Below are 27,126 nucleotides of genomic sequence, written 5' to 3' on the forward strand. Positions count from 1 at the left end.
GCAAGAGCCAACAGAGCCAAGAGCCTTTAATGTTATTCTCAGGAAATGAGATTTTCAAATTTTATGATCATGTGCAGTTTAAAAATTAAATCTTGCATTCTTTTTGAATTTTTCGTTTCAATAACAATGCTTCTGTATAATGCATCAGAAAAGTTTAATAATAAATTTTCATATTTTTCGTTCTGATTTTAATTTTACGAATAGCATTCAGTTTATTGTTGATGATTCTTCAACAGCTATTGATCAATGAAATATGCACTAAGCCAGAAAGACAAGGAAAAAATATTCTCGGAGAATCCATTAATAAGAGAAGTTTAAAATAGGTAGCAATGAGGTTGGTAAGCTGGATCAATATTTTTACCTTGTTAGGATTTGTTTACAATCAAAGTTCAACTAACGTTCCAAAACTAATAGAAGCGGCGAACACGTTTTCAAAAATCTTAGATTATTATACAAACAAAATAACTAATTACAAAGCGTTAAACGAAGAGTTTGAAATGCTCAACAAAGACGTCGAATTCAAGAAAAGAAAGGGTCTGGAACTGAGTGACAAACTTAACGTTAGGCTAGAAAACTTCTTTAATGAAAAAGAAAAGGCGTTGGAAATTTTAAGAAAGAATGTATCAAGTTTAAGAAAAGTTAACCAGGACGAATATTTGGCTCCATTTGACTACCCTAACATACGTTCCATAAAAGAAAAAAACCAAAGCCTCCTGCGGGTTGTAAAAGATTTTTTAACTGACGACCCTATTAACGACACGATAAGTTTTGTTCATGTCCCTATCAATGTTAATGAAAAGAGTCAGGAGATATTAAACACGGCGAAGTGGACTCAAAATCTTGATGAAATATTTAAGAGCAATATGAACAACGACAAGTCAATCTATTTTCAGTTCTACTGCGATTCTTCAGGTAAGCAAGGTGCAATTTTCAAGTTGTAATGTTTAGCTTATTTTCTCTATTAGATTCGGATGGTTTACCAATAAACCGATTGTTTATGAAGAAATTGAAAAAACAACCGGTGTACCGGTAAATCATCCAGCTTAACTGTACATATATATTTATCTGCAATTTTTTCATAAACAACCAATAATTCGAGTGTGGAGTCTGAGAGGGTTTTCCCACATCTAGTTTAATTGGCAAGAAATTCCAAACGTTTATATACGTGGTAAAAATTACAACTCACATTTTTCACCAATATTGGTAATTTACTGGTCATTTTTTAAAGTGATGTATCTGGGGTGGAATAAAGAGACAATTTTTATATTTGATTTAAATTACTTTTAATTCACATCTTTGTAAAAAAACAAAACATCAAAAATGCACTCAGTTCAAAATCAATTAAAAAATTATTGATAGAAATTATAATATCAGAAAGTAATTTTCTTTATCAACTTATTAATTTAATTGTGGCCGTGTAAAACCGCTCTTTTATAGTAAAGCTCTTAGAATAAAAAAGTCACTTGACCGCTGTTATACCAAGGACGGATTAATAGACGTTCAACGCATTGCTATACGTCAAAGGTGTCGCTTATTAACCAAAAATTATGCGTGTTTCTATCAATTTTCTAAATTCAAGATACAGACATTCCGACGTCTACCCGTCAAATTTGTTTGACTATACTTCCCTCAGTAAACCCATTATAAATATGCATATAATGAAACTTATGATTATTAAAGACAAAAAATTAATCAAGAATAGCTCACAAATCTGAAAAGGGTTGATTTGAGCTATGAACTTTGCTTAATAAAAAAATTATCGTATATACTCGCGTATAAGTCGAGAAATTTTGGACGAAATATTTTCTCTAAAACAGCAATTCGACTTATATGCGGGTCAGAAAAAAACAAATTTATTCCTAGAAATTTTTTTTCGTATTTCTTATTGATATTGATTAAAAAATGTTTCATTTAATATTGATTTTGTATTGATATCATATTTTGTTACTATTTGTAACAACAACAATAATAAAAATAATAAGATCATTATAAGTTAAAGTAGCTTTACATGACTGACTGTTTAGAAATGTTTTATCAAAAATGCTCATTAAAAATACATACTTTATATTTCTTTCCAACCACTGAATACTTTTTTATGAACTTTAAGATACTTTTAGTTATAATACCTTTAGAAGAAATGCAATTTTGGTATCGAAAATAAGAAAACTTATAAGTAGGCCGTTCGCGAAAAAAAAAAAAAATCACAAATTCAAGAGAAAAAAAGAAAAGCGAGACAAATAAGTCGACACTTCTGACAAAAATAAGAAGTTGAGTTGCGCCCAATTGCACATTACAACAGTTTATAGTTTTGAATGGTTTCTAAAGTCAAAAATAAAAATTATTGCAATATTTTCATAATCTGGGAGTATTTGCAAATATAAAATAGCACCAGACAGTCTTGCTTCTGGAACATTGCTAGGTTTATATCTTTGGGTACAACTTTGATTTTTTTCAATTTTAAAAAGTCGATGACCGACTTTGCGTAATGTGATTGAGCTAGATCAGGCCAGAAGATAAACTTATTGTCTTTTTTATATTATTCTGATACTAGAGGAAGTAAAGTTTTTTTTAGTATCTCTTTATAAGTGTACTGGTTGATTGCCTGCTTACTGTGATGAATATAAAGAGGGCTTATTCCAATGGGGCTGATGCAACAAGAAACTAAGAGCTTGTCCTTGTACTTTTTACGCAAATTGTATCTTACTTGGTCAGAACATTGAGAGGGATCAGCGACATAAAACCTATCATTACCAGCTAATGTGCTATTGTTTAAGGTAAAATAGCTTTCATCATTCATAACAAAATCTAAGTTTTTATAATTTTCGTAATGGAATATTTTCTTTAGTAGCAACCTTAGCAATTCGACCACATCCAACTTTTCTTTTTAGAGATCCATTCTCCATTTTACGATTTTATCGTAAGCAGTTGATCTGGGTAAACCCCATTCCATAAACTGCTTAGCAACAAACGCTTTACCTTTTTCTCGATTTTTTTGAAAAAATGTTTCCATAATTTTTTCGAGGTCCTTAACTTTAACCAGTTTATTTTCAATATTTAAATAATATTTTTAATTAATTAAATTAAATTTAAATAGATTATAAAATCCTCTTTTAAATAAGTATAAAGGTTTTTTGCGTGCATGAAATAAATTACATAATAAATGCAATTAAAATTTGTCCGAAATTTTATTTATAGGGTGTTATATGTAAAAATCAGTTAAGATTAATTAACATAAACGCGAATGCTCAATAGTATCTTAATTAAACCTGATAAAGAGGTATAGAAAGGTTAAGCTCACTTCCCTCTCCTCTTCTCTCCTCTCCTTCCCCAACTCCTTGCCCCCCCCCCCCCCTCCTTAGAGGAGCACTTTTTGTTATAGGTCTGTTGTAGTAACATAACAGTGTTGTTTTAAGTATTTCCTGACATTTAAAACAGGAGTCCCCCTCTTGCCCCTAGTGTTTATTACTAAAAGTTTGTAATAAAAGGTAATAAATGTAATTTTAATTAACTTAAATTGATTATCAGGAACTTAACAACAGGACAGCATTGAGATTTTTAAACCTAATGGTATAAACTGTTTCCACTGCTGATCAACGAAACTATGTTTTAACATTAGGTCTTTTTCGAATGTTTCCTGGTGACTTAAATGGCATAAACAATAAAGATTTTAATTTGTATGACTGCAGACGTCGTGTTTGGTATCAACGAAGTTCTGCCGCTCCAAAAGATATTGTAATTATTATAGATAGATCGGGGTCCATGACCGGAAGTAATATTGGTAAGTGAACTTTTATTTTTGTAACGTTGACGTTTATTACAATTGCAATTTATTTCTATTACTACCGTTGACAAATAAAAAATTAAAAGGGTTAATAGGTGATATATTTTCACATCATCTGAAAAATTTTTACTTTTGAAATTAAAAGTACAAGTCTTTTTATAAATGCAGCTTCTGGACAAACTTTAAACTCTTTTCAAACAAAAGCAGTTTTTTTTTTTTTTTTTTTTTTTTAATTTCAAGATTTGTTTTTTAAGTTTTAAGACTGAGTTGAGCTTCTAACAATTTTAAGAGAAATTTATGAGGATTTCAAATAAATAAAAGGCTTAGATATGTAGAAGTATTTAAATGTAGATTTTTGATTTACCTAAAATTTTGCCTTATTATACCCATTTGAATTCATTTATGTGAATATAAGTATTAAAATAAATAAATTCATCTTAGCTAGGAAAATATTGCCTTGATATTCCAGCTCGATTCATGTGCAAATCTTTAAAAAGGTTTTTATTTACAATAAATTTCTTTAGCTATTTCAAAAGTAGCTGTAAAATCAATTATCGATGCGCTTGGGGAAAACGATTATTTTAATGTAATTACAGTGAGCGATTTGGCAACTTTTGTAGAGCCATGCGTTCCCTATCTTATGCAAGCAACGAAGTTGAACAAAGATAGAATGCAAATGGCGGTTGATAAAATTGAAAAACCGAGAGGCGTTCTTAATCTCGCAAAAGGCGTTACCACGGCATTCGAAATTCTTAATTCAGGTAATTTCTCACCTTTCATACCTTTAGTTAAAAAAACACCTTAATGAAAATCCCATACATGTTGTATTAATTATAACACGTGCTGTAACGTTCGTTAGAGTAGTCGCTTTATTTTCATAAAAACAAGGTCATGTTAAGTTACCATAGTGATATTTTGTTTCCCGTCCCAATTGACATCGACGTCATTCTCACGTTGGTGCAATGTTGGATTTAGGTTGGCATCAAAAATTAACATCGCCATCACATCTCATGTTAATGTTGATCCAACTTTTCATTTCCAACGTTAACTCGACATCGTGTTTGACGTCACCCAAACGTTAATCCAACATCGCCGTGCCCACTTGGATTAAACAAAACAATCTTGATAAATACTTGCAGCGCTGTAACTGGGTTTTAGATTTTATTACAATTTCATCAACTTTCAACCCATTGAAAAATAAGGACAAACTGAAGAAAAGTTTTAAGTTAAGAAAAAACACAAAAAGGAAATTGTAAACTTATCAAAATTGAAATATGCAAAAAAAAAACAAAAAACAAATGTCTTAAAAAAATGTCATTAGTAAAATAAATTTTATCACAGCAAAATAAATTTTATCGATTAACTTTTATCTTTTATGAACGCAATAATAAGAATACATACATACACTCAATAATAAGCAGACACTAATACCAGGATAAGTGTATTTTAACGATTAATTTCACATTTTTGTGATAATACGAGTGACTATTTTACTTACAATAGTTGCGGCTAACCATCGTATATACTCCGCTGGTTGTAACAAGATTATTATGGTAATCTCGGATGGGATTGAAGGTGATTACAATGCAGCTGCAAAGGATGTTTTTGATAGATTAAATGCAGATAAAAATGTGCGCGTGTTTTCGTATCTAGTTGGACGAGTAAAAAATCCCGATGATCGTGCTCTTAAAGAGATGTCTTGTAACAATCGAGGTTACTTTTATAAAATTGAAACCCTCGGAAATGTTTGGGACACTGTTGTGGAGTACTTTAAGGTACTCAGCCGACCATTGGCCAGTCATGAGGATGAAATAAAACCAAGATTATCTCCAATTTATTTAGATTTTTCCGGAGTCAATATGGTTTTAACAATGTCACTGGGTGTTTTTAACGAAAAAAACATTACCGGTCTTGTTGGAGTAGACATGCTTATTCGTACATTGAAAAAAGCAGTTCCTCAATACGAGTTAGGTATCTTTAGCCATATAGCATTAATAAATAAAAACGGATTTATTATTGTTCATCCGAAATTTCGAGACCAGGTTGATTCTCAATCTTCTCCCTTGAATGTGTACTTTGAAGATTTGGAATGCAGTTTGATTAAGAATGATTCTATAACTTTAAAGGAGAAAATGTTAAAAGGAATGAGCGGAATAATGCGGTTTCCTTCTTATTGGTTATATGATAATAACCGCAGGATCATTATGGTTAATACAACCTATTACTTTAACCAAACCTTTAACTCAGAAATTAGTTCTTCCCTTGCAATGGTCGACTCTGATATTGTCTATGTTAAAATGAATCGCTCAATAGGTAACCAGTTCTTTAAACGTGGTGTACATGCCCTTAAAGTTGTTGAACCCAAAAATATGACAAACACTTCTCTTCTTTACACTTATGTAGAAATACCACAATGGTTGTTTTGTGACGAAAACGAAAACTATACGAGTGATCGTATCATTGATTTAAAAGTTTTTCCTTCAGCGGCTAACTTGGAATCGTTTTTATCAGTATATGAAAGAGTTGATGATGTTATTGATCGTTGCAATGAAGAATTAATTACTAATCTATTGGTAACTGCTGCTATAGTGTATGATTATGTTAACGAAAGTTGTGAACTCCATAAAAATGAAGATCCAACCTTTCGATCATTGTATGTTGGCACAAGTGGAGGCTATACAAGGTGCATATATGTATTCTTGCATATGTATGTATGTATGTATGTATGTATGTATGTATGTATGTATGTATGTATGTATGTATGTATGTATGTATGTATGTATGTATGTATGTATGTATGTATGTATGTATGTATGTATGTATGTATGTATGTATGTATGTATGTATGTATGTATGTATGTATGTATGTATGTATGTATGTATGTATGTATGTATGTATGTATGTATGTATGTATGTATGTATGTATGTATGTATGAAGTAAAGTATATAAACTTCTCTTCACAACTTATTAATAAAGTGCAAAATAATGATTTTTTTCTTAAAGATATTTTAATAAAACAGCAGCTAAACCAGATCGCGATGCACTTCGGATTTCACTATTTGAGCAAGCAACAGCCATGCCTAATGTTGACATAATTGTTTCAGTACCAGTTCACTCAAGGCTCAATAGAGAAGATATTTACGTTCAGGTTAAAGCTTCCACTTGGATAAAACGTAACGGTGAAAGAGTTTTAATGGCAGGTTCGTAGGTTTACTTGAATTAAATATTAATTGCAAAGTAAAATCATTTTACTTGATTTCAAAGTTTGCTTCGGTTTTAAAGCTTCTATAAATAAATTTTTTAGCAAGGTCGAAAAATATTATTCGATTTTTTAGCTAAATATTTTAGACAAAGTTGTAAGTAATAATTTTTTTATTGCGTATTATTTTTCATCCTTAGTTATCGGCACCGAGATGAGTTCTGGATTGTTAAAGGAGATGTTTGATAATTCTACAAAGTCCATAGGTCTCACTTGTAAAAATAGCAGCACGGTTATGTGCGCTATAATTGATCAAAATGGTTATATTGTTGTTAGTAACCAAGGTGATAGTTCAATTGGCGCTTTATTTGGAGGTTATCGGGGCAACCTCATGTCGTATTTATCAAGACCTGATATTTCTATATTCAAAAAAATTGAGCTTGAAGATACTCAGACCACGTGCTCTAAGCAAACGGACTCCAATTCTGTAGCTAATACTTTGATTACTCCTGCAAAACTGTTCATTAATCTTTTTGGATGGATCTTTTATTTGGCGTTGAATGTTTTACATCGCGCATTAATTTATAGTGTTTCCAAACTTCATAAAACGGTCGCGGAAAATCAGGGACGCGTTAGTTGCTCTGAAACATTTCAATATTACTTGTTTCAAAATGATAAATGGGAAGAGTTTTACTCAAAACAGATGGAGCAAGTTGAAAAAGAAAATACAAACCAAGCAACGATGCGTTTTGAATGTGCACCGTCTAAATATACGTATTTTGCATTAGCCGTCATCCCAAAAACAAACCTGATATTTATTGTTGTTGACACTCCTTCTGATAATAGTTGCAAAAATGAGACCTTAGATTTTTTGAAGGAGAAGGATCATGCAGCCTCTTTCTGTACCCAAGATGAACCCTTTCGAGTGAATCCTGGTTTCTGCTATAACGAAAGTTTTTCTTACGAAAGTCAATCAGAATTTTGTGGAGTTGGATTTTCTTTACGACAATCTTGCGTAATTGTTATACTGTTGATTACTTTATGCTTTTTAAACCAATGAGTAATGCAAGAACCTTTTTATCAAGCCTTCTATGCCAAATAAGACAGTAAATTTTTTATGTAAAAATCTATTCTTTTAGGTTAATATGAAATAAAAAATTGATAACTGATAGTAAATGATGCTTTTTTTAAGGAGGTAACGTAATTAATCTCATATGATTAGATCACATATATATATAGATGAAACCTCAGATGCATAGATGAGTATCAACATCCCGATCAAAGGCTTTAGAAGTTGTGCAACCATTGTGGAGTTGTATATAAATGCGGAGGGTATTCGGAAAATCCATTAGAGGAGATTAGGCTAGTTGCAACTGAAGTTAATGCAACAGACCGGTTTTAGAGCAGAAGTCATTTACTAGGCGAAATATTTTATTCATATGGTTTACTTCTATGCTTAAATAGTCTTTATGATTGGTAAATGAATTTTTTCTTTATACTTACATAAACATAAGTCGCAAATAATATATGGAACTTATGTAAAAAAGTTGCATACCAACTGTTGAAAAACATGTTATTTATTTAAATAAAAAAAGTTGAAGTTACCTTCAACTTTTGGTATTCAAATTAAGGGTTTATGAGGTTAACATGGTACTTTTGTTTATTAAATTAGTAAAAAAAAAAAAGCACCAAGTTTGAAAACTGTTTGTATTGATGGAAATTAATACAAACAGTTTTAAAGTCGGAAGGTTTTAATGGATCAATTCTTTATAGGGGACAAAAAAATTGGTGGAAATCTTTAATTCTTAAAGATTCTTGTTCTTTTCTGGCATTTTTTAAAATAAGGCTATGAATAAAGCAAGTAGAGTATCAATCCAGGCTTCTTACGTTGACTTGGCTGCAGAGTCTGTTAAACATTGCACCCAATTTTATTATGTATCGTAAATCAGAGAATAATGACATTATAGTTTTCTTCAAAATTGTTGTAAAGGTTGAAAATGATTGTGACTCGAACCTCTTATTCATCCCAAATGTAACAGCGTCTTTACTTTTCAAATTGTAGATAGTAAAATTATGAACAATTAAATTTGATTTATTGTAATGTGCGGATGCATTTAATGAGGTCCTAACTTCTACGTTTCTCATTCTCCTTTTTCGGGCTATTTTCAAATCCTTCAGCTTTATATGTTTTCTTTAAACCTATTTTGACTCATTTTTAGAGCGAAATCCCAAGCATCATTCACATTGATCTTTCTCGTTTGAAAGGGGTAGGATGCTAAATTATTTCAACAAAAGTTTGAATGTCTTCATCTATAAATTATTTTGGCGAAATTATTTGCATACACTCTATAAATATCTATTATTATATTCCATATTTGCTCCAGGTATAAGACGCATTGAAATAATGGGGCTCAAGAAAAATTATTTAAGTTTAGCATCTTTCCCTTCAACATCACGATTTATATCATCAGATATAATGCAAAACAACTTTTGAGTTTGACCGGATGTAATGTGCACCGAAGGTTATTCCAGTGAAAACTCTGGACCTTGTCTTAGACAATAAAACTGTAGTTCTCTGCAAAGTCACTTATACCCACTGATGTTTAGGTTTTCTTTGTAAACTTTCATTTAAACAGGCAATTTTTAACACTAGTGCGTATTAAACTTACTGGTTCACTTTTTATTTTAGTTTTGTGAATCTAAAATAAAAAGTGAACCAGTAAGTTTAATACGCACTAGTGTTTAAATTGTTAATTACAATAAAAACTTTGCTTTTTTCAATCTTAAAATAAAGATTATTTAGTTCAGTTTGTTTTCTGTATTTTGTTTTTGAGTTTTTAATTATTTTTTAATTATGCACTTTTAGGGAAAATTGCTGCTAATTTAAATATTTAACAGTAAGTAGAAGCAGTTGAGTGCTATTACTAACAGTTAAATATTTCCTAAGGTAAAGATGACATCATTGTAAATTTTCCTAAGGTAAAAATGACATCATTGTAACTTTTCCTAAGGTAAAGATGACATCATTGTAACTTTTCCTAAGGTAAAGATGACATCATTGTAACTTTTAAAGTTTTTAAGTTACTTAAGGGAAATAATTAAAATAAAAGTTTTTTAAACTTTTGTTCCATAATAAAGCGTTATGAAACTTCCTGACCTAGGTTAAATATATTTTGCAAGTAAGAACTTTTTAATCTGAAGGTTTTAAGTCGTTAAATTTTGATTTCCTATTAAAAAAACTGATTCTAATTGCATAGTTTCATTACTTTGGGATTTGTATAGCTTCAGATATTTCATGTGTTATTTAGATGTGTAAACCAGCCTTAAATGGTTAGCTTGAAAGTTGAAAATCCGAATAATTTTTTGTTTAAATTTTAAATAAAGTTTAAACAAAAAATATAAATTTTTTGAAATCACTCTATTTGTCAGTAAAGCCTGTTGAAGAGTTGGGCAGCGCAAAAATGACCCAAAAATTCGGTTCTCACTGTCAAGCATGAAGGTAGATCAGTAGTGATTTCGGAAGGTGATTCGGAGATCAATGGCAGCAATTGAGAATGGTAAACTCAACCATCACCAAATTTTTTTACCTGCAAATTTTTTTAAGGTCATTAAATGGTATCTGTTTATCATTTAATGACCTTAAAATTGAGGCATACAGTCAAGTTATGGAAGGAGTGACTCTTGAATATCGCAATTGGTATAAGCTCAATTCATTTGCACTATCACCAGAACTAAAGCCAATAGAGAATTTATGGACCCGAAAAAAGTATTGAACAACAAATTACATCAGAACGAGAACATTATGATGTCAATCCTTAAAAGGTTGTAGGCTTGTTTACAGGTATTACTTTTAGAAGAAGGAGGGACAATATGGTTTTTCAATTTTTTATTAACTTTGCCTTCATTTTTTTTTTTTATTCTTGACATTATTTGTGGTAATTGTAGATTTAGGGAACTGAACGCATGCATTATTGGTTCACGGCGATCTTTCGTATTTAGATTTTCCTAATATCCGTGGATCTGGAAATTACCAAATAGTGAAACAACTCCATGTAACCAATTTAAAATGTTTTATACAATGCGAATTCACCCAACTTTGTAAACAAAAACTTGTGCGTTATACAGTCAGAACATTGTTTTTTTGTTTTCAAAAAAAAATTATTGTTTTGACGAAGCCATGTAAACAAAATTCACTTTTAAGATTATCGACGTTCGGGGGCAGATTACCGACATTCGGGGGCATTTAAAAATACACAAAAAGGAACAAAGGAATTTTGATTTTTTTTTTTGACAATTAGGAAAAATAAGACCTGTTTTATTAAGAGAAATAGAAAGAGAAAGGTTTGTTATTTTTGTCATGTAGAATTTACTATTTAAAAAATCAGTCCTTTTTTAGAACTTTTAATCGAATGCGTCACGAGATTCCAGGTCTGCAAAATTATTTAACTTTAAAGAAATAATTGCGTGTCTGTATTTTTTTCAAATGAATAAAGAAATAATTTCTTTCTGTATTTTGTTTCGTTATAAAAAACTTGGTGTTTTTACTGTGGACCAGTACCTAAGTTTTCAATATATATAACTTTAGAAGATTCTGGAGTTGTTAAATTGCAGTGTATCTTATGCAAAGTAGTTGTTGAATTGCAGTGTATCTTATGCATTGCTAGGACAAATGCAATCAGATGCACTAGAAAAACAGTTTAGGAAATATCAGCAAGGGTCAGGTAGCACATATCTGATAGCTGTGCAAAAATGTTATTCAAAAATTTAGAATCAACAAAACTTGTAATTTGATAGGACGAGAAAGCAGATTTTACAATATTTCCTCCTGCTCAGCACCACTGTGATAACTGTGAACTTGATGTGTTGATTGATATGTCAATATGTGAAAATTGTGAGGTTCAGTTGCCAAATGTCTGCAAACAAGGTCTTTTATATATTGCAGGTGTTATTGATCACAAACCTCCGGAATTACATTAAATTTTAGAAGAAACAGACACCTTTAATATGTTTCAAGAATATGGAACTTTGATTAGTTCTTTGAATAGGGGAAGACTAAGAGAACCTTCTGACAATTTAGTCTACTTTGTTTTTTATTGTTTTTTTATATTTGAAGTGACACTTGTGAATAAAGTTTCACCATTGCTGTGCAAGAGAGGATTAATTGACATTTTTAATAACTGCAATAGTAAATTTCAATTGCTTGTTCGAAGTGTTAAAAAAGTTTGCTGCATTTTAGCACACATTTCTTTAAACAATTATTGTAAAAAACACTCTGAAGATTTTGGGAAGGAATGTTTAATAAAACAAGCAAAACTTTCAACTTCAAAATAAAGTACTTTGAGTTAAAAAAAAGTGAAAATAATTTTAATAAAATAAAGTTAACATATTTGTTTGTTTTATCAAAAAATTTATTATTTGTATTACAAGTGTTAAACAGCTAAAGTAAACATATAGTTACAAAAATGAGATTTAGTCATTTTTAGCTAAACTCTTTAAATTTTTATTGTAATTAACTTATTTATAAACGTAAAAAAATTTCTACATTATTTGCTTCCGAAATTTAATCAAAATGTTTTGCCCTAATAAAGCTCTTTATTTGTTTCTGAAATTTGTTTACAAAAGCAAGGATAAAAAATAATTTTAACCGTAAAAAAGTCGGCCTTCGCTAATTTTACGGAAAATGAGCTGTTGTGGCCTATTTGAGAAGGCCTTGAAATTACCGAATGAAAAATCTTACAAAAATAAGACCGAATGATAAAACACGGACGTGGTTCTTGACATGACGATTTAATGCCATGTTTTGTCTTGATTAGCCATTTTAAGGAACAGACTTCGTAAATTTAAACGGCAAAACACGTGGTTGAATCGCAGATGCTGAAGACAAATGATATATCTGCATTTAAACTCAGCAACTTAGATGGATTTATAGCAAGATATTAGAAAAAAAATTTTTTTTAGTTAAGCGAACTTCATTGGTAGCTATATTCCAAATTTGCCTGGTAAAATATTTAGAAGAATTTTTTTTTTCAATTTGTTAAAAGGCAGAATTATTGCTATTAATCATTTTTGACTTTATATGTCATCTAGTCCATATACAATTACATTTTAAAGAATGGATGATATTGATATTGTCAATGCCGAACTAAGCTTACAGGAGTATTTTGAGGAGGATGGCATTGATTTCAGAACTGATCAAAATATGAATGAAATAGGTTTAGCTAGTGATCTGATGTTCATTCTAGACAACACAAAAATACATGAACCAGAAGATGCCAATTTAGTTCTTCCTGACATATGCCTTGTACCTGATGGTTCTACTAGTTCAAGTGAAACAGAAGATTCAGACTCCACTTCTAGTGAAGTCAAAGTGCTTGAAGTAGTTCCAAAGAATCCAAATCAACCAATTTTAATAAGTAGCTCTGATGAAAGTGTGAATACCAAAACATCTTTTAATAGAACTAAAAATAAAGAAACACTCATTGTACGAAAGTTATTGTCTAGTTTGACTTTAAAGGTTGACCGTATTGTTAATGGTGAAGATTTAAGTGGAAATGACTCAGATGACAACAATGAAATTGACTTTCACCATGAAAAGTATACCAATTATTTTCAGAAATACTTTTTTGTACATTTTTTTTTTTGTATACTTATATTTTTTCTTAAATGTTTATTTAGCTTGGCAACAGTAGAATAGCATGTAATAAAAATTAAATGTAATTTCCATTTATTAATTTATGTTTTTCAATAACTTTTTTAAATACTATCTTTAGGTTAAAACTTTTTAAGGAAATTTTTTGAAATAGACAGTAAAAACCTTCCTTAACTAAAGTTGGAACACATCATTGAATCATATTATTTAATCAACTAATTTAATCTAAATTATAGTTCATCCACATGGTTCAATTTATTAATAATTTCTATTATGTATAAGAATATTTATAGATTTAAGTTTAATTAGAATTACAAAAACTATTGTTTAAAAATAATCAACTTACATTAAACGTAACAATTAACTAACATTACAACAATGTACAGAATATTACTAAGCTTTGTTTGAGAAAGTTTGGTGCATATATTGGTCCATCAAATTAGGTTTATAATATTTTATTGATGTTATTTTCAAGGCTAAATCTTGCAGCAATAATTCAAGATGAATCAAAAATCTCAAATTATATTCCTAAAGTTCAAAATGAAGTTCTTTTGGAGGTTAATTTTTTTTTCCTGTTAATTTCCTAACAATTGTTTTTTGTGTAATTGTATAAAGTCTAGAGAAGCCTAAAGGGAACTTCCAGAATTTCTCTTAATAAAAAAACTTAAGACTAAGATTTAATTATGTAATAATCTGATAGAAGATATTTATTTGTTAGGAGCTTCCTATCATTGAAGATGAGGAAGATATAAAACTTACCAGTGAAGATACAATTATGGTGGTTGGCTCGATTTTATCTGTTGTTGACAAAATGAGTATGTGTATTCCACTTTTTTTTAATTGAAGTTAATACAGCATAAATCACATGAATCATAAAGCAAATGAATTATATATCACATGAATCATAAAGCAAACTCTTATAACATTATTTATGAAGTATAACTTATTATGTTAAACTAAAGCAATTTAATGTAAAATTATTTACAAAGTATACTTTTTTGTTGTTGTCTTTTTCGTGCAATCTGTTATTCTAATTGGGTGTAATATTTGCTTCTTATGGCAGTTGTTGTAGAAGCTGATAAAAGTGCACCAGCTTTGGATGCAGAAAGTGCTTTTTTTCTTTCATCAGAAAATTATCTTGGAAAGGTATGTATTCATGTTATAGCACCCTTTGAATTTTTCAAAATGAACACCCATTTTTCATTGATGCTAATATCTTTTACTTGCATTATTCAACTTTTTCTTTGTTGGATAGGTACAAACAGTGGTGATATTCAGCCGGTACGGTCCGGTACGACCGTACTGGTTGTTGAAATTTTCAAAGTTTTCTGTACCGGTTGATATATTGTTATATAAATTGTTAGTATGATATGTATTTTACATTAAATTGTGAATTATATTTTGTGTGTGGTACAAAAGACTAGTTTCAATATTTAAATATAACTCACTGTTGCTTTTCGTAACTTTTTATATGAATTATATAAATTTCTAATTATATTAAATTCCATTTGTTAAATTATGGTTGCATCAAGGACATCATCTGGCAAGTGATGCATGTGTAAAACAAGCAACCCTTATTACACCTTGCAAAAACCAAGATTTAATATGGAACTTATTAAATTAGAATTTTAGTATTATTGTTTCTATTTCATGTAAAAATAAATAATTATATGTGTAAAAGTAAATATATATAATCTAAAAGCTTTTTTTTTAAGTGTACCAGTTGTTGAAAATTTCGAATATCACCACTGGGTACAAACCACTGCTTTTCAATGGTTTTGACTTTACAATATAATACAAGATCTAACTTCTTCTTAGTCAACTTCCAAAATTATTTACATCAACACTAAAACAAAGGAATAAATTATCTTTCTCTATTTATGTAAAGTTCAGTACTTAAAATAATTAATCTTTCATTTGAGTCAAATACTTAATATGATCAATATAATAATTGCATATATTAAATATAATGTAATAATTTCTATTTAAACTTTTAACTCATTCTTCAAGAACTTTTAAGTAGTTTAAATGTTTAATAACTTATTATTGTTAGTTGCTTTTAACTACTTTATGATTGGCATGTAGAATAACAAAGTTTTATATATTTAGCCTTATATGGTATACTTAATACCTAATTTTGCATTTTTTTGTTCTAATTATTGCTGTTTGTCTATTTATTAAGCACCTGTATTAAATTAAAGTACGTGTATTTTTGCATCTAATAACTTGTTTGAGTTTTGTACATATTATCCTAAACTGCTTACAAAATTATTGTTGATTTTTAAATAGGTCTTTGATACTTTTGGCCCTGTGAAACATCCATTTTATTCTATTCGTCTTTCGGCAAGAACTGATTTATCAAAACTCATAAAAGGAACCAAAGTTTTCTTTGTTCCATTCAACAAAGAACTTACAAAATATGTTTTTGTTGAGCAATTAAAAAAGTGAGTATATTTCATTATTAGATTTTTTAAAGCTATTTTAATGTTAACTAAAATTTTAACTTTTGATTTATCTCAAAAGACAAAAGAATGTTTTCATTTTGAATGTGAATTTCAAAAAACTTTTTCAAGCCTAAAAGGATCAGATGCTTCATGGAAGGGAGACCAAGAACCCCCAGTTGAAGTAAGTATATTCTTTTTGAAATTCAAAATAAATTTTTTTTCAGACTTTGTTTTCAAATTTTTAAATGTACCAAAACATTTAGACTTCTCCATTAGACCTTTTGTTTTTGTAGTGATATCTATTTAATCACTACAAGAAAAAAAAGTTATTGTTCAATTAATAATTTGGGACTTAAATTATATTTGGGGTTAAAGTAAACTTTGATATAATGGATTTAGAACAGAACTACTAAAAGATTGTATGCTAATATTTAATGCAATAGTTTTTTTGATAAATTTTAAAATATAAAGATAATATAAAAATCCTTTCAGTATTTTGATTTGTGATATGTAATGGCATAAAAACACATTTACATATTTACATATAGTTAGTAGATATTGATTAATCTGAGAATAGTTTTAGTTTACTCATATATTTGGTTTAAAATCAAAAAAAATATTTTTCAGTAAAAAGAAAAATAAGAGTAAGTTTACAATCTTTCAAAAATTAAATTGGAAGCAAACGGGCAGAAAAATGGTATTATAGTTAACTATGGGTTATACAAGTTGAAATTATCAAAATCATTGAAATGAAAAGTGCCTCTGTGTTCTGTATAGACATGATTTTAAAACGTGAAATGGCAGGTGATGTTGTTGACTTGCCTAATTTTTGGAGACTACAAATGCTTAATTAGTGTGTTAAGGCAACATATTCATAAATTGCTAAGAAAATCAAAACTTTAGAAATGAAACACTACCTCAGGTGAGTTGTTCTCATAAAGAACATTAAAGCAAAAACATATGGTACCTACATTGCAATTAAAAATCTATTTCTGACAGTCAACATTCAATGTTTTTGATAAATTTGGTGTCAAATAGCATTTGGGCACTGGAGATCATTTAAATGTTTATAACAGGAAATTAAATTCTGCAACAATTTTGTAACTAAATGGAATTTTAGTAGCTATATAGAGCTACTTCTCTCCCTAGGGTTTTCGTTCATGTTCACTATACAAGGACTGATTTAACTAACAAACATCTATAAAATAAATTGAAATCCATTTAATTACATCAATAATAACACCTGGTGACTAAAAAATGAGACAAAATTTAAATCAATTTATGTATGCTATTCATAATCATGCAATTGAAATAAATTTGTATATTTATAGGGAATTTAATACTCTATTAAAATTATATTATAGTTTTAAAATATTAATTAAAATGGCTCCGCATAAAACAAGTTTTCAAGAATACCTAAGAAAACGCATGTGCCAATTTAGAAATTCGCATCTGGAAAAGCCAAAAATCTTCACAAAACACTTTCTAGATGAAGGAAAACACTTTCTAGATGAAGGAGCATCGAAAGCGACCATATATCGTGCTCTAGAACGTGTAGACAATAATTTAGGCTATCAACGAAAAAAACGAAGCGATCCAAAGGCGAAAAAAATGGACAAAAACCACATAGAACAATTGAAAAAGGCATTTGATTATCATCAAGGTGTTTCACAACGTCAAGTAGCTCGAAGATTCGATTGTGACCAATCGTATATATCTAAAATTCTTAAAAACAAGACGAATATTAGATATTACAAGAAGAAAAAGATTCCACATCGAAGCGAAAGCCAACTAGCTCGAATCAAAACTTTGTGTCGGCATATGTATCGCAATTTTAGGAATTTTGATTTTGTGAATACAACATTGGCTGGCAACGATGGCTTCTATTCTAGCGACGTGTCATCTACAACTAGCGACGTCAAATTCAAAAGAAAGAAGAAGTATTGCTTTAAATTATGTTATTGAAAAGCAATAAATATATTTTATTAAATATCATATAATTGTTTATAAATTTATTTTAAATTAAGTTTGATAGCTATGTAACTAAGGCGATAATAACAAGTTTAAGTTGCCTCATTTTTTAGTCATCAGGTGTTACAGCTTTATATTTCATTAAGATAGATCTTCAGCACACATCTCATATTCTTTAAAAGATTACAACAACAAAAAGTCAAAGTTATGCTTTTTGATAACTTGAACTTAACTTCATTGAGAGTATTTGGTCGTGGATGTTAAACTAGCAAAGCATCAAATATTTGGTCGTGGATGTTAAACTAGCAAATCATCAAATAGTCAGATTAAGCATTTAAAACAACTTTTGAACAAGTAATAGTTGTAGATACCATATGCAATTTGTACGAAACTGGTTAGATCAATATTTAAGTGTAGTTATCGATGCTAAAGAGGAATAAAAGCATAATCAAAAACTTTGATTTAATTCACAAATATAAAAAAAATATATAAATCAGCGTAACATTAATAAATAGTTACGCATTAGTTTAATTTTTATTTATTAACAGTTAAAATAATGAATACAGTAACCATCTGCACTACTTTATAAGATTTTTCCCTAAAGTTTAAAATAACTCAGCTAACTTACCTAGGTAGATGATTTAATGTGGAGGTTTTTAGTTTCTAGACTACTCGGATGAAGAAGAAGAACGATTAGCAAAACAAAAACTAAAGGCTGAAAGGTTTTATTTACATTTATCAACTGTATTATTTAACAACATAGGCTTTGATTATAATTGTATAATCATTTTATTCTAATCAGTTATATAATTAACCTTTCGTTTCCTGTGTGCAAACGAAAAGTTAATTGTAAAACTTTTTTTTTTTTTATCTTGTTTCTTATATTTTTCCATCGTTTCTAGGAAAGGAAAGTTTCAAACTGATTTAAGCAAAACGTCTGGTTAGAAGCTTTTTTATTCTCTTGTTCGTTGATCCTTATTTTCATCTTGTTGTTAATTAAATGAATTATTCTCTAGCTCTAATTACTATCTTTATTTGTAGAAAATCAGAACATCAAAGGAGCTAGTTTTGCCGCTCGAAATCGACTTGCTCGTCGGTTTCATGGAACCAATCCTTTGATGGATCATGCAATTGAGCATCAGCCGTTTAAAGGTCAATGTAAACCAACAAACTTCACATCAAATAAGGTGAACGATTTATCTGGTAATGACAAAACCTGTCCCAATCGAACATCTCAAGCCTATCAAAATGGACACTTAAGTCAAACGAATGCCTTTTCGAATCTTCAAAATACCGATAATTTCCGTCGAGATTCGTCGCAGCTCCAAGGTTCCACTAATGATGCTTCAAAGAGAGTAGCTAGTGTGTTTCCCATGCAAACTGGGCCTCAAACTAATCATCAAAATCCTAATTTCAAAAGCTTTGTGGAACTTTCTTCACCACGGTCATCTTTTGCTAGGCCAAGTGTACCTGCAAGACCACAACCCACAATATCGAATCAAAGGTTTGAACCAGTAAATACTATGCAAAACTCAAACTTTGTTCCCCAAAACTGCGTGGGACATGCGGAACGTTTTAATTTTCACCAGCAACAATCAGAGATTCCTTTAGAAGTTCATAATCGGTTTAGTGTGCGGCCTAATTTTATACAAAGTCAACGACAGTCTAATCCAAATGGTATCAATGGTCTCTCTTCTTTTCAACAAAGCAGCTGTTGTAGTCAAGAGGTACCTAATTATCGTAATCTGAACGACCAACCCCCAAATCATCAAAATGGCTTTTATAATCAGCAGGCAGGAAGCACATACAATAATCAGTCTCATGCTCCGCAACGTGGTTTTTATGATCCGGAATCAGTAAGCAATTATAATATAAATGATCCCCAAAAAAGATTTGATAATCAACCAACAGCATACAGCTATGGCATGAATGATCAGCCAATATTTCCTCAAAACAGATATGAAAATCAACAAACTGGACGCAGTTATCAATCGAATAATGATCAACAGCCAATTCCTCATAATAATTTCTATAATCCACCAAGTAATGGGCCTTTACAAAACCAAGGTCAATTTATTGTCCCTCATAGTAATATTCGACAGCCTTTCCACGGGCATCAGTCTCATATGGGATATCAGCCACGGTATCAGACAGTAAACGAGCAAGTTGCTGGCCCATTACCACCACCTAATGATAATTTGGTTAATAACAATTCAATTCCACATCAACCACAACAAAATTACGGTATGGGTTTCAATTTTCCACCGAATCAACCAAGTGCAAATTTGCCAACTCCAAATCATTTAGTAAACCCATTGCCTCATTCAAATCACGTTTCTCATGACTTTCCCCCAAACCAAAGTTCTAATTTCTCTCATTACAATCAAAACGTGCAGCCACAACCGTATGACAACTATGTTAATCAAATGAATCACCAGTCTCATCAAGCATGGCCTCCATCACAACCACAGAATTCTTATGATCGGCATAATTTTCGCTCACTAAATAGATATTAAATGTTCGAAATACTGTGGCAGTTTCTTCGCTGTAGATGTTTATATTTTTACTAAACGTTTCTAATGTTAAAAAAATACCAATTTCTTGTAGTTTCAGTTACCCGCAACTTCATAAAAGAAGATTTCTTATGAGTATTTTGACTAAAAATAAGTGTCACGCGGTACTTTAAGTACTATTAACGTTATATATTCTCCTTAGAGATAATTATGCTAGGATTTCACGCAATCTGATCAATATTATTTTGAGGCTTTAAATATATATTAAATACTACCGTTTTTTTTTTTGTTTATTTAATTTTGTTTTTTAATTTAAGTTTTTCAAATACTATTTCGTAGGTCCTTTTACATTCTATTATGCACCAATTTACTTAATTTTACGGGAAAAGATGAACAACGAAAAATATGTGGCCGGATACTAATTTTAAAATACTAATGAAGTTCACTTGTATTTTTGATGGATTACATAATCTAACAAAAAGTTTATTTGGGATCAGTAACGACTTCCCTCTTGTATGCCTTGACATTGAGGAAAAACATCTCCGGAATATGGTTTCTAATCGATTCTGTATAGGGCAAACACACGAAGGAGTCATACATCAAACTCAAAAATGTCAACGTGTATTCAAGATGGTTGAAAAAATATATAAAAAAGTAAAATTAGGTGAATGCATTAGTTAGCGAATTTCATTTTAAGGTAATTGACAACCTAAAGATATAAAATTAAATGTGTTGATAGTTGTCAAAAAATATATACCCCTACTAGCTTTTAAGGGTGGAAATGCTTTCCAGAGCACTGTTCGCTTTAAAATTTTTAACTGCATATAATTTTCCCGAATGCACTCTGACACATTCAAAAGTTGCACAGTATGGCCATAATTTACGAACTCTTCATTATCAGTTTCAACTATTGTCGGCATATTTCTAGAATTCTCAACCGTTCTGAATTCCAGGTTACTTTCCTATTCTTGTTTTAACAGGAGTACTCTTTGATGAGTCTGTTGGATTTGGGTGGAGGGGCGAGATCAGATTTTACTTTTCACTAAATGAATAATGTAAATTAACAAACAAACAAAGCCGTAAATGAAAAATAATAATGCCGTAAATGAAAAATTATTTATGCCCTAGGGGAAGGCTGCTTTAGACTGAACGATGCGTTTTTAAATACTCCATCTCGTGAACGAAAATCAGAAATTTAAATTATTTTTTTATATATAGTTTTACCTACATCTTACCCTACCTCCCCAACCCATCGAAAAAGCAAAGTAATTGAATCTTGACACTTAAAAAACCAAAAAATTTAATATTTCTTAGTAAAATTTATTGTTTAAAACATTAACAAATGAAAAAAATCACATGAAATACCACAATTAGGTTTCTCTTTCATGATTCTATTAGAGCTGAAGTAAATAACCACCAAAGGTAATGCAGGTAATTCACTGATCGGTCTTGACCAATGTGTGCAAATACACATTAAATTATTTGTATGCATAACTGTCCTCAAAAAAAAAAAAAAAAAAAAAAAAAAACTAAAATCATATTTGTGTTTCAACAGGACAATTATCCAAAAAACACTGCTAAAGAAACTCAAACCGTTTGTGGTGAAAATGACATTTTTAAGAATTATCGGCAAAATGTCCTGATTTAAGTTCAATAGAGCATTTATGGACTTCATCATAAAAAGATTGACAAAAGATCATTTCCAAAAAAAAGAGAATTAAAAAAGCCGTTGCTAAACACATGGTCCAGTATTGACAATTTTTAAATGTGTAATCAAATGTCTAGTGGAAATACCAAAACACTAGGAAGAAGTTATTAAAGAAACAGAAGGAACATCTAAATATTAAAAATACATGCTATGCAAAAAGATAAAAACTTTATTTGGTTAATTTATTTAAAAAATTAATCTACACAGCTTAAGCATATGAATAACATTTTCTTAAACATTCATTTTCTGTGCAATTGCTTTTTGACTCTTTTTTTTTTTTTCATCTTAAATTGGTAAGTAAATAATAATGATAAATAGTAAAAAAAAGTCATAATAACAATCATAATAATCGTAATAATCGTAATAATAGTAATAATAATAATAACAGTAATAATAGTTATAGTAATAATAATAATATAAATAACAAAAATGATAATAACAAAATTAATAACAATAATGATAACAATAGCAATAGCAATAATGATAATAAATAACAATAGTAATAACATCAACAAAAACAACAACAACAACAAAAAAAACAACAACAACAATAACAATAATAATAAAAAAGTAATGATGATATGATAATAATACTAACAAAAATAATAATAGTAATGATAATAATGATAACAATAATAATAATAGTAATGATAATAATAATAATAATAATAATAATAATAATAATAACAATAATAATAATAATAATAATAATAATAATAATAATAATAATAATAATAATAATAACAATAATAATAATAATAATAATAATAATAATAATAATGATAATAATAACAATAATAATAATGATAATAATAATAATAATAATAATAATAATAATAATAATAATAATAATAATAATAATAATAATAATAATAATAATAATAATAATAATGATAATAATAATAGTAATAATAATAGTACTAACAATAATAATAATAACAATAATAATAATAATAATAATAATGATAATAATAATAATTATAATAATAATAATAATAATAATAATAATAATAATAATGATAATAATAATGATAATAATAATAATAATTATAATAATAATAATAATAATAATAATAATGATAATAATAAAAAAAAAAATAATAATAATAATAATAATAATAATAATAATGATAATAATAATAATTATAATAATAATAATAATAATAATAATAATAATAATAACAATAATAATAATAATAATAATAATAATAATAATAATAATAGTAATAATAATAATGATAATAATAATAATAACAATAATAAGAAGAAATATCAATAAATAAATAAAAAAACTAATAACAATAATAATAACAACAATAGTAAGTATTGAGAATGATAATAAACTATAACAGTATAAAACATTAAAAAATGATTGTAAATAATAATACACAGAAAAATCCTGTCCACCGCCCTTAAAATGCGTGTCATAATATATCGTTTAAACAATGAAATCGGGAACACGAGCTGGTTATAATATGGCAATCATTGATAGTTTTTTAAGGAGTGTAAAAAGAGATTTTGATTTAAATTTATAAACCCTTTTTCTTTGGGGTAGGCAAAGGTGTCCAATCTTGTTTACGTCGAGCCAGGTTAAGCGACACAAGATTTAACATCGTTTAAAGATAATTTTAACTTTGTTTAAAAAACCTTTTGTTACTAGATTTTGTTGTGGGTTTATAAACAATATATAAAAAAACAATTTAAATTTCTGATTTTCGTTTTCGAAATCCTAAGAGTTTTGTTCGTCATTTTGTAGACAAATTGAAAAACAGTTTTAAAAAAAGTAATAATACCAGAGTTGGTTTAAAAACATTAAAGAGGTGTTTTGCCCGACTCTTGACAACTGAACTTTTAACAACATTTTACAATGTCGTTTTTGTTAAAATAACAACAACAACAAACAGCGTTTTCCTCAAAGACATTTTTCGGCATTAACAATAAACAAAGAAGCATTTGTTAACGTTTTACATGTAACAAGCTGCACGTAACAAATATCTGTTCCGTCATTTTCTTCGCAAGGGTTGACCACTGCGGTTGATTATAAAACCGCATACTTGACCGTGGGCATATTGCTCGCGAAAGCCGCTACCAGTGTATCTTTTCATGTAGCACGATCCTTGCGAATATGTGAAGTGAGTGCATCGAGGGTTGGCAATGCAAATTCCTCCGCATTGCTCGCCTGTACTTGGCTTGACGCCGATGTCTCTGCCGTTGAAGTTGCAGTTATAATCCCATCGAGCTAGGCCACCGTCACCTTCTCTCCAGTTTCGAGCAGACACAGACAACAAAATTGTAGAGATAAACAGGAAAAGCGGTAGTAGAAAAGACGCCATTCTGTTAGTAGAAAAAGACAAGTAAAAACGATGTAGAATATTTGTTGCACTTGCAATGAAAAAAAAAAAAAAAAAAAAAAAAGTTGTTCAGGGCCAAAGTATAGCCAGTTCAACTGTAAAACACGGAGAGACCTGTTTTACGTAAAAGTGTTGAATTTGCAACAATTACCTGTAAATGTTTTCAACGCAAAGTTTCTTAACGCAAAGTTCCTTTTGATGAAACCGAAGTTGTCACAGATTTACTATGCTGAGCTAAACTGAGTTTTTCGCCCCATTTTAAAGGTTTCTTTGTTCAGGATCCAGCCTACCGTTGCTACACGTTTGTTTTTCATTTGTTGCCGAGGTTTCTTTGTCATTTGTGGTTGTGGGATTTCAACGCGTTCGAAAGAATTGAACATTAAGTCAAGGGCAACTCTAATTGCATAATTTTGTGGCATATTTATAGCCGCGATAAAGAAGCACAGGGAAAACACAGAAAGCACTTAGTTGGTCACATCTTTCAAATGTCAGTTAAACATTTCAAAACGGAACGATAGCTTATTGCCAAACATCAGCTAGGCAATGACGCAGCAAACGTTGATAAAAACGCAAACTAAGTAGAGAAGTTTTTTCATTTTATATCTTATCTATAAATGGTTTAATTTCTGAGAACTGGCCTTTCTCAGAAATTAAACCATTTATAGATAAGATATAAAATGTGAAGCAAGTTTTAGAGCCAGAGCATTGTATGATCAAAGCAGTGAAAGAGGCGTAAAAACGGAAGCTGGTAAAGTTGATAAGTTAAGGATAAAAGGTAGATGCATGAAAAGTATTTAAATTGAGAACAGTTAACGTGTGGTTCTGCTCTTCAATGAGTTTATGATTTCTGAATTTCTTTTTGGTTTTCAATCTCGTTTGCAGTTCAACAACCTAACTAGTGCAATAAGCATTGCCGCGTAATGCGAAGTACGGAATATTGTATTTGATAAGTAAGGAATATTGTAACAAATATAACAAAAAAATAGGATTATTTACAATAAACTGCAATAAAATGATTGGTACAAGACTTCATATTTCTTTGTAAATTTTTAAAAGGATATTAGATAGTTAAAGATATTATATAATTATATTATTAAAAAGATATTATATTATGAACTAAATTACAACTTTCATACTTTTTTTTTTGTTTTTTGTTTTTGTTTCTTTTTCCTTAAATAATTTGTCTTTCTTTTGTTTGGATGTCAAGATGGAATTCATTTTGATAAACTTTAATCCGATTTAACAATCCATGATGGGGAGTTGTACCACAAAAACTATGCGTAACCGAACTCTCTCCCCCAAAGCAGGCATGTGTCATATTATATATTAAAATTTTTTAAATTCCATTTTATCCGACCCAGTCCCTATTTCTTCCTCTTCTGAGCATGAGAAACATAAATTTTCTTTGTGACTACTTATGGCTCGAACTTCTTTTTTAATGAAATTTTAATAAAAATAATCCCAACTCACCCCTGCTTTAACAACTCCCAAAACTCTCAACAACTTAAAACTGATACGCCCATTATAAACAAATCTTGTTAAAAGGTATTGCTCGATTTGAAATTTAACATCTTCAAATATCAAGAATATGAATATAAAATCAAAAAATTTCTTTGTGAATTTTTGAAATATGTAATTAGTAAATAAAATAATTAAGTCAAAATACTTAATAATAGTTAAAAGTTATTAAAAGCACGAGATGGAGTATTTAAAAACGCATCGTTCAGTCTAAAGCAGCCTTCCCCTAGGGCATAAATAATTTTTCATTTACGGCATTATTATTTTTCATTTACGGCTTTGTTTGTTTGTTAATTTACATTATTCATTTAGTGAAAAGTAAAATCTGATCTCGCCCCTCCACCCAAATCCAACAGACTCATCAAAGAGTACTCCTGTTAAAACAAGAATAGGAAAGTAACCTGGAATTCAGAACGGTTGAGAATTCTAGAAATATGCCGACAATAGTTGAAACTGATAATGAAGAGTTCGTAAATTATGGCCATACTGTGCAACTTTTGAATGTGTCAGAGTGCATTCGGGAAAATTATATGCAGTTAAAAATTTTAAAGCGAACAGTGCTCTGGAAAGCATTTCCACCCTTAAAAGCTAGTAGGGGTATATATTTTTTGACAACTATCAACACATTTAATTTTATATCTTTAGGTTGTCAATTACCTTAAAATGAAATTCGCTAACTAATGCATTCACCTAATTTTACTTTTTTATATATTTTTTCAACCATCTTGAATACACGTTGACATTTTTGAGTTTGATGTATGACTCCTTCGTGTGTTTGCCCTATACAGAATCGATTAGAAACCATATTCCGGAGATGTTTTTCCTCAATGTCAAGGCATACAAGAGGGAAGTCGTTACTGATCCCAAATAAACTTTTTGTTAGATTATGTAATCCATCAAAAATACAAGTGAACTTCATTAGTATTTTAAAATTAGTATCCGGCCACATATTTTTCGTTGTTCATCTTTTCCCGTAAAATTAAGTAAATT

General features: G+C 29.4%; 3 protein-coding genes across 4 annotated transcripts in view; 2 read left to right on the plus strand and 1 right to left on the minus strand.

Annotated features, from left to right (window-relative positions):
• Positions 1-27,126, minus strand: part of LOC149888891 (uncharacterized) — a 380,578-nt gene that overhangs the window by 105,751 nt on the left and 247,701 nt on the right. The gene's annotated exons all lie outside the window — the stretch shown is intronic.
• LOC145189077 (voltage-dependent calcium channel subunit alpha-2/delta-3-like) lies at positions 97-8,153 on the plus strand. 2 transcript variants are annotated; one of them, XM_090087950.1, is made up of 7 exons: positions 141-912; positions 3,617-3,778; positions 4,306-4,542; positions 5,285-6,094; positions 6,185-6,464; positions 6,787-6,983; positions 7,183-8,153. In XM_090087950.1, exons 1-7 carry the CDS (start codon positions 330-332, stop codon positions 8,040-8,042), a joined length of 3,129 nt encoding a protein of 1,042 aa, XP_089944076.1. In that variant the 5' UTR covers positions 141-329; the 3' UTR covers positions 8,043-8,153. The 2 variants fall into 2 exon arrangements, with proteins under 2 accessions (XP_089944075.1, XP_089944076.1); XM_090087949.1 differs by having other exon boundaries at positions 97-912; positions 5,285-6,464.
• On the plus strand, positions 12,785-20,838 carry LOC145188953 (uncharacterized). Its single transcript, XM_090087951.1, has 10 exons — positions 12,785-12,981; positions 13,070-13,576; positions 14,107-14,188; positions 14,350-14,446; positions 14,695-14,777; positions 15,921-16,075; positions 16,205-16,256; positions 18,707-18,768; positions 18,949-18,986; positions 19,088-20,838. The coding sequence occupies exons 2-10, from the start codon at positions 13,095-13,097 to the stop codon at positions 20,560-20,562; spliced, it is 2,526 nt and encodes an 841-aa protein (XP_089944077.1). The 5' UTR covers positions 12,785-12,981; positions 13,070-13,094; the 3' UTR covers positions 20,563-20,838.

The sequence above is a fragment of the Hydra viridissima genome, unplaced genomic scaffold, assembly GCF_058129835.1.
Source record: "Hydra viridissima isolate aposymbiotic clone 2 unplaced genomic scaffold, HvirCarnegie_v1 scaffold_5, whole genome shotgun sequence".
Classification (NCBI taxonomy): Eukaryota; Metazoa; Cnidaria; class Hydrozoa; order Anthoathecata; family Hydridae; genus Hydra; species Hydra viridissima.

Bases quoted from the DNA above. Each gene is read 5' to 3' on its own strand.
- LOC145189077 (XM_090087949.1), top strand. From the start codon at position 330: ATGAGGTTGGTAAGCTGGATCAATATTTTTACCTTGTTAGGATTTGTT. The intron at 4,543-5,284 runs GTAATTTCTCAC...TACTTACAATAG, and splicing joins ATTCGAAATTCTTAATTCAG to TTGCGGCTAACCATCGTATA. The intron at 6,984-7,182 runs GTTCGTAGGTTT...TTTCATCCTTAG, and splicing joins TGAAAGAGTTTTAATGGCAG to TTATCGGCACCGAGATGAGT.
- LOC145188953 (XM_090087951.1), top strand. From the start codon at position 13,095: ATGGATGATATTGATATTGTCAATGCCGAACTAAGCTTACAGGAGTAT. The intron at 14,189-14,349 runs GTTAATTTTTTT...TTTATTTGTTAG, and splicing joins AAAATGAAGTTCTTTTGGAG to GAGCTTCCTATCATTGAAGA. The intron at 18,987-19,087 runs GTTAGAAGCTTT...CTTTATTTGTAG, and splicing joins TGATTTAAGCAAAACGTCTG to AAAATCAGAACATCAAAGGA.